Source organism: Cottoperca gobio, chromosome 24 (genome assembly GCF_900634415.1).
Source record: "Cottoperca gobio chromosome 24, fCotGob3.1, whole genome shotgun sequence".
Classification (NCBI taxonomy): Eukaryota; Metazoa; Chordata; class Actinopteri; order Perciformes; family Bovichtidae; genus Cottoperca; species Cottoperca gobio.
The window spans coordinates 5,880,122-5,891,137 of NC_041378.1; the positions used below are offsets into that span (position 1 = coordinate 5,880,122).

Genomic DNA, 11,016 nt, shown 5'->3' on the forward strand with positions numbered 1-11,016 from the left:
ACAAAAGTGTTGGACAACTTTAAAAAGGAAGGAAGAGCGGTGGCATCAGCTCATCGTCAGAGACAAGAACAACAATTCAGAGAAAAACCAAATCCGCCCATGTGACCACGTCTGGTTTCGTTCTGTGTTAGCATATGTGCCAGAACATGTTGTTCCCTTCACGAGGCATGTTAGCTTCTGTTATGCAACACATCTAGCAAAGAGAAGTTGAGCCAAATGAGTCACTCGTCTGCAGCGACAGAAACGGAGAAAAAAGACACATTTTTTACTTTGTTATTTCCTTTTATTGCGTTATTTTTCTTCCATTTTACCTAAAACCACACACTGTGGAATTGCAATACTCTGGAAGACCCCTTCGACATCTATTTAATTTTATTTACATTTTAGCATACAATTAAACATAAGCATAGTCTATCACAAGAAAAGTGCTTTAATGTAGTGGAAGAAAAGGACCATGCAAGGTGGAGAGGATTTACAACACGTGAAGAAAATGAAACCTGTGCTCAACGAGCGACAATGTACAAATCACCACGACAACTTCAAAGAAAGCATAGAAAATATAAACTCATAGCATATTTTATCCACAGTGATCTGTGTTTTCATAGCTTCATTGTGATAAGGCTATCCATCACATAATACATCTCTTTTAAATGCTGTACTCTAAATAGTACTACTGAGAAAGTGCAACCAGAGGCTACACAGAGCTGACGTTCAATCAAAGTGAAACAGTGTACAGATTGGACTTTGTGTACATATACAAGCAGTTCTCTAACACATTTCCTCTGTCTAACCAACCAAAGAACAGTGAAAAGGAAGGAAGTAGCTGCTATTATGAAGACAAACACTCACAATATTAAGCCACAAAGTCATCCTGACAAACCCTCTCATGAATGAAGTGTCTCTGAATGGGTGAAAACCGGTTCTTCGGACTTGCCCACTGATATTTAACTCTATTCAAATGATATTTGCATATCTAGAATCGGACCTGTGAAACAGTTCCAAAGTCAATCAAACATAAGACTCCTTGGTGTAAGAACATTCCTCAAACACAGACTGGCTGCATCTCCGTGACACAGCCTCGCGACGACCTGCAGACACAGACTCGGACATGGCTCTCTGGCGGAAAGGCTGCCGCAGCTCGACGCCGTCGACGTTGTCCTGTGCTGCTTGAGCGAAACAGTCTCTGTACTGATTGACAGAACAGGTAGGGGGGAAGTCATAATTTACAGAGGATGGACGGGACCTTCTCTCCAGCACTATGGCGTCGTGTACAGTCATTGATCCGTACTGTGGAGGAGAACCCGAGTTCCGCATAGCCTGCTTGTATGACGGAGGCCTGCAGGGCAGCTTGCTGTCCACCTGCTTGAACACTTCAATGGCGGACAGAGGGCGCGGTTTGTGCAGAAGCTCAGCTGGTGGATCTGCTTCACTCTGAGAGTCCTCCTGGAGAGTTTCACAAGGGAAGGAGTTTTCCTTCTGAGAGTCTTTCTTCACGCTGTTCCTGCTGAAGGCTCCTAAGCTCCTGGTCCTCATTAGGACTTTACTGGCCACTCTCATGGACTGTGAACGCTTCTTCTCGTCTGGGATGGGTCTTGGAATGTCCAGCTGAGCTTTTGCAGGCATTAAAGAATGGTTGGTGGTTTTTGCTCTCCTGGAGCAGGCTGGCGACGTCACAGGGGAGCTGGTGAAAACGGAGCCTTCCGACTGATTAGAGGCAGCGCTCTCAAGGGAAGAGCATGAGCAGTTTCCTGCCATGTAGGGCAGTGAATCCATGTTGGAGCTGCTGCTCAGTTTCGGAAAAGACAACACTTGCCTTACTCCACCTTGTGCCTTGAGCAAGAAGGAGTCGTCTGAGATCTGCTTTTTAAGTGGCTGCTCCTCAAAGTGCCTCCTCTCCACCGAGCAGTCGTCGTGGCTCCTGGAGTGGCTGCACAGGCTCTCCAGATCAGCTGAGAGGAGGAGGATGGGCTCAGAGCAGCGACGGTTTAATGGTTTCATGTTGAACCTGGCATCAGCTGGCCAGGAGGAGGTTGTGAAGCTGAGAGAGGAGGACGAGCCGCTCTCTCCATGTGTGGAGCTGGTACTCCCTCCTGCCTCTCCATCTCCATCTGGGTCCATGCTGTCATACGCAGAGTCATGATGCTGAGAGGTCAGGGAGTCTGCTGAGCGGGGAAAGGAAGACAGGATTAGGATCTCTACATTTCAACAATAGTCATACTCAATTTGTGTGCAATTCAATTCAACACAACCATAGCTGGCAATTCCACTCCTAATGTGTCATGTAAAAATGATTGTTCCCTAAAGATATTAAGCTTAAAATCAGGGTTGAGTTGGGAATTGATGAGGGTTTTGCAAAAGTCAAGGGGAGGATCCAAATCATAAGTTAAAAACCCTGGTTTTGTTTTTAAATAAAAGGAAAACAAAAGGTTCCTCACTAATACTTTGTGAACAGTCCCTAAAGGGCGTTAATAACAGCTTTGAGTGACGTGTAAATGTACCTTCATCAGTATCCAGCAGATTTGGGATATTCTCTCCAAGTATCTCACAATGTTCAATCAGGAACTGAGTTAGCTCTGTGACCTGCGACAAATCAGAAAAACACACAATAAGTAAAATGACCAACTGAAAATTAGATAAAGAATTCAGAAAATCCTAAATGTTTTTAACGGGCTCTTAACTAAACTAACAGCTAACAAAGTCTGTGCCAGTGTAATCTAACTTGTGAAACCTTTTGAGGTTTTTCTGCACTGAGAGACCACAAAGCTTCAAAGCACCGAAAGGGGAGAGAGTATAGTCATAACAATCTCTCTACCTTCTTCATCTTTTCCTTCTGCTCATCCAGCGGGGTGCCGTCCAGCTGCAGCAGCGTGGGGGCGATACACACCGCCAGGTTGTAGGCGTCCATCTTATTGTTGTCGGCGTTCTCGAGGATGTGATGGAGGACGCAGACTAGATGCTGCGTGAGGAGTTTGTTGAGCGGCGGGAGGTCGTCTACCACTCTGTTGGCGGGTAGAGGAAAATTAGAGACCAGGAAGAAGACATTAGCTTCGCGCTCTTTTTTTTTATATAAAGTTTCTTCCTTCTTTTAAACAGAACAAACTTAAAAAAGGAGAAGTGGTTTGTGTTCAGTCTACAGATACAGACATTGGGAATGTTCTGCAAAACTCAAAAATACCCATCTGTTCACTTTTGACCACATAAGCGGTCATGAAAATACCAAAACTATTTCCTTTCATAAACAAGTGTGAAGTACAAACACGCTGAGGGTCTGATGCATTAGCAGGTATTGATCTGCTTACTTTCTGATTTCCGGAGCTCTCTGCTGGGTGTCTTCATTGTTCAGAGCCGTCATCCACTTGTCATAAAGGTCAGACACCAGCAGGCTGCCAGGAAGTTCCTTCAGAAAACTCTGCAACAAACAAGAGAAGGTGATGAGACACAGAAGTTATGAATAGAAACGATCAGGTGCTTATCTTTGATATCGGGTGTGAGTGGGAACAAAAAAGCACTACTAATATTAGTAGTAGTGGTGGAGGTGGAGAGTAACTAAGTGCTGTACTTGAGTATTTCAATGTTATGCTCCTTTTCAGAGGCAAATATTGTACTTTTTGATTTGACATTTACTTGTATGCGAGTATTTCTACACTGCAGTATTGTACTTTTTATTCAAGTAAAAGTTCTGCGTACTTCTCCCACCACTGTGGTAGTAGCAGTGGTGGGAGAGTAGACGTAGCAGCAGCTGCATCAGTAGTAGTTGTGGTCTTGGTGGTAAAGGTCACATAGTTGGGGAAATAATAGTTTAATTAATGCTAAAGGTGTAGCGGCAGTGGTTATATATAAGAGTAATATAAGTAGTGATTGATATAGTGGTAGGGCTGTCGTGATTTTCACTACAAGATTATCGTGGTTTAAATGATTTATGATAACGGCACGAACGCGAAATCTATAGAAAATGTCAAATTTTAAAGTCAAATCTTCAACTTTGTTCATTGTGCGTTTAGTCTCTTTTGTGACAAATGAATTACACTCTAACTCCGAGAGTAAGGGAGGTGGAGGGAGAGTCTGAAACCACGACAAGCAAGAAACAAGAAAACAAAATTATGAAAAGAAATTAGACTAATCAAAAGCGAAAAGGCAACCAGACAAACTGATAAACCAGAAAACCATAGGGCCGAACACCTGCCGATTATTACAAACAGTATTTTCTTTTTAATATCACGGTTAACATCAATACCGGTATATCGCAGCACCCCTAGTGGTTTAATATCAAATGGGAACAGGGTGAGAACGTACTTTGAGCAGCCCGACGAGCAGGACGACCGGCTCGCCCTTGAGGTCCACCTCCAGGCCGCTGTTGAGCTGCTCTCTGATGTGCCGCATGTTCTTGCTGTTGCAAGGTTTACGAAACACTCCCTCTGTAGACGGCCCTCTCTTCCTCAGCAACACCAGCACCTCCTGGTGAAAGGACGGAGGGGGTGGGGGGGGGGGGGGGGGGGGAGAAGAGGTGAGATTATGATGATAAAAACAGAGAAAGTGCATTTAGAGCAGAGATTAACCAACTCGCGTGGTTTCCTGCCCTCATTAACTAATTCTGAAAACTTTTAAAAGGTCAGCTAAGTAGGTGCTTGTTTGTTATTCACAAGTTGTCTTGTATTCCTTAGATCAGGGGTGTCAAACTCATTTTAGTTCAGGGGCCACATGCAGCACAATTTGATCTCAAGTGGGCCGGACCAGTAACATCACAACATAATAACCTGTAAATAACGACAAAACATTTAGTCACAGGTATCTGGAACAGTATTTTAATTTATGATCAAAACAACTCATTTTTACACTTTGCAAAATCATCCAGCGGGCCGGATTGGACCCTCTGGCGGGCCGGTTTTGGCCCCCGGGCCGCATGTTTGACACCCCTGCCTTAAAACAACAAGGAATTCTGCCCGTAGCGGAAAAGCTTTTCGTCTTCAGACTGAGAGAAACTTGACTGGCACGAAGAAGTGATGAGATCTGACATTAGAAAGTCAACTTACTGTGACTGGTTTAGGAAGTGAGCGTTCGTCTGGGCATATCTTGAGGAGGGGCTGTCCAAACAGCTGAATCTTGGTGTCGGTTGCTGATCGGCATGATTTGCTCCTGAGCTTCCTCACCAGGTTCCACTTGATATCTGAGGGGAGCAGAAATGTTTAATTCAACATTTCCTCGTTTACTTACAGATAAAAATAGCTCCCGAACGCTTCTATTAATGCAACAATTTCAAATCGGTGCAATAAAACAAGATGTGCATGATTTGTATCTAGAGTGCCATCGTTATCAGTAGATTTCCCCCTTTCTGTATCTGTGGTCTAATCTCCACACAATGCACGAGCCCCTCCCTGTATCAAAAAACTGCCACTTTCAAACTCACCAATGGGAGGCTTGTCCTCCTGGTTAGCCAACTGCTTTGACACTGCAGAGATCTTTGCATCGCCCTGGCAACAAAATAAAGAAAAAGTGATGTGGTGAAGCATGAAACAGGAACACGAGCATGCAACAGGACGGAAGGGACAGGTTATGTTTTTTTTTTTAACAGCCACACACCCATTCATGACTCCTAACACGTGAATGAGTTGAACTAATCATACGACAAAAGACACAAGTACGAGACTACACTAGTTAATAAGCATTGTATGTAAATGATCATTTGCTTCATGTGCAAGGGAAAAAACATGGTGATGGTGTCAATAAGATGCGTCGTTATCAGCTTCAGTTCTTAAAATCTTTTTTCATTTTGCTTTTGATTTGTGATTCGACTGTGTGTTTGCAGCAGCAGTAAATGCATTTCAGAAGCTGTACACATTCTGTCTTACTGTAGCCTCTTTTCTGCGTGAGTAAAAGGCGCACAAACAGTTGTTTCACTTGAAAAATCTTTAATCTCAAAAAGCTGAAATGTTTTTTTTACTTACGTCAAGTGGAAACTCAATGAAATGCTCCATGACACCTCCTGTTAGAGTTTTAGTCTAAAAGACAGCGGGGAAAGAAGTATTAGTGAAATATTCTCAGCTTTTCTTTTTCAATAAAAATAATATTTTGGTTTCTATTGCACGTGGCAGAGCGGGCAGTGAGAGACTTACTGCGATGCTGCCACTCAAAACCCTCATGAGGACGTCTGGAGGGGAACAAGCACAACCAGCTCTCGCTTTTGCGTCTTTAATTTTTCTGTAATGAGGAAAAAATACATATTAAAGTATATATTCACTATTAGTTAACTCTTTTTCAGTATCCACACTTTATATTCTACATTTTTGATTTGACATAACCACACAACATGTCTGATATTTGATGCTTTTGTGTATAAACTTCATCGTGGATCAATAATAATAATTATATTCTGTACTTTGTATTCATTTATTGTTTACATAGACAAAATGAACACTGTTCTTAATTACTTAAAAATAAGATCTTACTGTAATCGACACCACGTTATCAAAAATATTTATTATTAAAGCATTCTTTTTCTAAGTACGATTTAAACTTATATATTTTTACTTTAGCTGATAAATGTGTACTTCCTGCAGCAATACTGTGCTGTCAACATTGATCAAAATATCTTAACAGTGTAGCTCAAACACTATCAAACTCTATTAAATATGAGAATTTAAAGGATATTTTGATGATAACATTTAGATTATTTAATGCCTAATCTGAGAATAATGTTTATCTTACCTGTGAAGAGTATCTAACCAGCGTTCTTTCACCTCAGGCGAGCTGTGGGCAAAATAACAGCATGGTATGAGTTACTAATCCACAGAGAGAATCAACAGGGCGGCCGACGGCGGAATGAGACTAAGTGCGCCCCCACGTTCTTTATACACGTCTGGAAACTGTAACTCAGTCATGGGAACAGGAAGCAACGTCACGGCGGCCCCCAACAAGCACCTTCCACTTCCTCTTAGAAGAGGTTTGCTGCAGCTTGGTGTCCACGAGTGGAAACATGACGACGAAACAGATACGTGTGCCTGCACCTGAAGGGTTTCACCTTTTGATACCCTGTTTTTTAATGTGGCCTCCTTAATGTCTGGCATCTGGCACGATCAAGCGTCCACAAGTGTGCACATGGTTTCTCGTCCGTGATCACAACCGAGTGAGTGAGAAAGGAAACTTTCACACAATGAATCATTACCAGAGACAAAACATCATATTCTGAAAGTTTTAATTAAAATTAAATTCCCACCGGGGGATTCATTAACTTCTTGGAATACAAAGCGAGAGAAATACAAAAAAGGTTTTATGGCTTAATGAATTGCTTTGCGAGAAACGTGGGAGTCAATGAAAAACATAAATGACAACATTTCTCCACTGATGCCAATAAATGTGTTTGATGAGACAGACCACATGCCATTTACAGTAGATCATTTTAGTCATTTACGCTGTGTAGACAGAAAGCATGAGATGCAGGAGCATTTCTCCTGCTCTTCATCTTCACTATAAAGGTCAGTATTTCTAGATAATCACCTGACGTTAACCCCACCCATGTAAACCGTTTTTTCCGCCCAGTTCCGCACTTCCTATTTTGCAACCTCTCGTCCTGTGATGCTGCAGGGAGGACTTTCTCTTTGCTACTTCCCTGTTTTCATGAAGGCCACAGATCATATGACCATTTACTCAGTGGTGGGCCGTCAGGGACCAGCAAGGCCTTCTCTGCTGGCCTAAACACCATCAGAATATACATTTAATTTTTATATATGTTTTCCACAAATATGTATTAAATTATTCCCCATAGTCTCTTCTCTTCATTTCATAGCTTTCCTCTTGGTTGCCCTGCTTCCAGCCTCAGATTGAGATGTGGAGGTCTGGCCTTTATGTTAGAGCTTTTATCCAATCATATTTCAGACATCATGTGTTGCCACGGTCCAAGAGATCTGCCCTGAGGCCTTCAGAATCAACAGTGCGGGCGCCTGTCGCTTAAAGTGAACGGAAACAAAACTGTGGCGTTAACCAATCAGATTTCGAGTTGGGGACACCGGGGCCAGCTAGAAGGCGTACGATAACGTCAGCACGTGCACGTCTTTTGATTGGATACGCACTATTGAGAGGCAGAGCTGTGCAGAGCTAGCACACTTTGAACGAGCTAATTTGTGTAGATTTCTACAAGCTTTTGTAGTTTGTAGTTCTACAAGTTTTTTTTCAACCCACAATGGCCGAAGGAGGAGAAGAGATCGATTTGGTCGCAGATATAATTACAACGTCATTTTCAAGACGAACATTTCAAGAAAAGATAGACATCGTGAGAAGAGAACGGCCAACCCCGACGCTAGCGAGCCTATCACAGCCTGGAAAAGGGTTTGTCCGCCACTTTCAAATCACTAACTACGAGCGGTACCCCCGGCTCACAGCCTCCGAGAGGCACTGCACATTGTACTGCTGGGAATGCCTGCTATTTACAACTAAATGTTTCGTAAATATTAATATAACTCTGTTGTTAGGGTGATGCAACGCCCGGTTATACTGCGTTTCTGTCTAAATGTATAGTTTCTAGAGCCATGGCGTCATAATGATGGTATTAAGAGGTGGAATAATTCAGGTAGGACATCCCTGAAGGCTTAGGTGTGAAATGCACGACCCGCCACTGCATTTACTACATGTGTGAATGTTCCATAAACTGTCTCAAATGTATTTATCTAATAGCTGGCAAAAAAAAACAACAACAAAAAAGAAACAGGAAGCCTGTGTGTGCTGTTGTTTCACATAGTAAACCAGTTTGACTTCAAGAGCTTAAAAGGAATACTTCAACATTTGGGAAATACGGAAATTAGCATTCTTGCCAAGAGTTTGATGATTTGACACAAATCGTCCTCTGAAGCTGCACTCAGCAGCGAGTTAGCACAAAGACTAGAAACAGGAGGAAACAGATAGTGTGTCTTTGATCGAAGGTCACAAAATGCAAGTACCTCTAAAGTAAATTAATTAGCATGCATCTGGTGCTGTGGATTTTGTTACCTACGGACAAAGCCAGCTGTTTCCCCCCTGTTTTCAGTCTTTGTGTTAAGCTAAGCTAACTAACACCTGTCCACACCTGGTATTAACATTCTCAACTCTGAGATTACATAACACGTACATCGAGGACACGTTGAGATCCAATCACTCAGACTCAGAGGTGGTCTGCGCCGCGTACGGCCACTTTCGATTAGCACTGTGTGCACGAATGTGTCCTTGGCATCATTGAAGGGTCACCTGTTCAACTGGATGTCGTCTGCGTAGGTGGAAGTAAGCGCTCAGTCACTGGCTTTGTTCACCACGGCAGTTCTGTATATTTTGGACGTTTTCTATATTTTAAAACGTTAGTATTTTGATAGAATTTTTCATGTCACAGAAAGCCACGGAGAATGAATCTTGTTTTGTTTTTATGTTATCATGCTGCTGTTGGTGGTGTGTTTTTGTTTTTGACACCTGCCCATCTGCCCCAATTTCTTTTAAATGTTGCGCAATGTGTAAAATGTTAACAAAATTGAATCATCACTAGGCTTCCACATATAAAAAACTTGTCTTGGTATTTTGGTCATAATAAATATAGAAAGAAAGAAAATCTCCTCCTCATCACAGGTTAATTAAAATGTTGGCATCAAGAACTCCAGTTAAGACCCGGATTAGGGTTGAAGAGGAAGGATGACAATAAACTGAGGATCCTCACAGTCACACACATGTATGATCATGCCTGTGTGTGTGTATTGTATTCAGGCACGCAAGCATATGTGAAATAAAACACTTAACACGCTGCTGTTCGTATGTGAGTGATCCGCTGCATGTCTGCTCACCAAAAACACACCAAACAAAAAGTGAGGTCCCAGGCCAGGACGAGGGTCACCCTGAGGTTAATATCCCCCGTGCATCCTTCCTCTTCCTCCAGTTCATCTTCAAAACCGTAGATCCAGACGTCCTCGAGGCTCACTCTGTGCTTCAGTCGGTAGCTGGCGGTCGACCTGTTCAAAGAGAAGCAGAAGGCGAGAACCATCTAAATAATCCTTTTTGGGTTTTTTTTCAAGATTAGCAGGTTTCAGTTCTATAGATTTCTCTCAGTTGTTGTTGTTTTTTCCCCCTTTATAAATACGAACGATCAACTGAAGCCTACATTCAGGGTGAATGAACTCCATATATCGCTGTGCTCCTCGTGAGCTGAAAGGTGGGCGTTGAAGAGGCGGGAATGGAGTCAAACATTAGGTCTTAACAGCATCTTATTGTGAACGCGCTGACCTCTGCGTGTTTGCAGCTGAGGCGAACTAACTGGATCCTGGAGTAAAAATATAGAATAGTGAGAGAGAGTCGAAGATAAAGAGCGTAAGATGTTTGTAAGGTTGAATCAGTTTGTAATTAGCCAAACTGGCATACAGACAAACATCTACCAGCACCTCTAAAACGGACTCATTCATACTTTTTTGTTTAAGGAAATAGGATGCACATTTCTATTAATAATGAATACCACTGATATAAAGTTAGTTTACAACATCTATAACTTCACCTCTTTGAAATCTGTGCCCTCACATTAGCAGCCAAGACAGTTTTCTTGACTTTAAACATTAATATCTCGCACAGTTTCCTTTAAATGATCATAAACCAACTGACACACAGAGTCTGGAGGCATTATGCTCTCAAAGGTTAAAGTAAGCTACTTGACATGACATGAAACTCAACTTGATGTGTAAAGTACCTTCAATGTTTCTCAACAAGCTTTTAAAAAAAACAATCAGATTGAACACTGAATGAAGTACCGTATAATCATCTCTAGAAGTAATGAACGCTCATATATATATAGGTTCCTAAGTCTGTTTACTCGTCGTACTGTAGTCCCAGCTGTGCTCTACTGGAACAGTGGGCAGGTTGTGGTACACAGATGAGTGCGATTGTCCTCCCACTCAAGACCAATGAAACTTCCACCGGCTTTGACAAACAAGCTCTAATCTGAGTAAAGATGAGCAGCCATTTAAAGCTTGTTTATACTGTAATAACTTCTGGAAAGATCTGGAAGATGATGCTGTTTCCGTC

The 11,016-nt window shown here is 42.3% G+C and overlaps 1 protein-coding gene across 2 annotated transcripts in view; it reads right to left on the reverse strand.

The window, feature by feature from the left end:
* Window positions 1-261: 261 nt before the first annotated feature.
* Window positions 262-11,016, reverse strand: part of tagapb (T cell activation RhoGTPase activating protein b) — a 20,429-nt gene continuing 9,674 nt past the window's right edge. Inside the window, exons 4-14 of one of the 2 annotated variants that reach the window (XM_029425935.1) lie at window positions 9,792-9,956; window positions 6,703-6,744; window positions 6,111-6,195; window positions 5,943-5,996; window positions 5,405-5,468; window positions 5,031-5,164; window positions 4,294-4,455; window positions 3,300-3,409; window positions 2,813-2,999; window positions 2,499-2,580; window positions 262-2,159 (exon numbers count right to left, since the gene is read on the reverse strand). In XM_029425935.1, the coding sequence (XP_029281795.1) occupies window positions 1,009-2,159; window positions 2,499-2,580; window positions 2,813-2,999; window positions 3,300-3,409; window positions 4,294-4,455; window positions 5,031-5,164; window positions 5,405-5,468; window positions 5,943-5,996; window positions 6,111-6,195; window positions 6,703-6,744; window positions 9,792-9,956 (2,236 nt within the window). In that variant the 3' untranslated portion in view covers window positions 262-1,008. Of the gene's footprint in view, window positions 2,163-2,498; window positions 2,581-2,812; window positions 3,000-3,299; window positions 3,410-4,293; window positions 4,456-5,030; window positions 5,165-5,404; window positions 5,469-5,942; window positions 5,997-6,110; window positions 6,196-6,702; window positions 6,745-9,791; window positions 10,004-11,016 lie in introns of those variants that run through there. The other variant, XM_029425934.1, reaches the window with a different exon arrangement.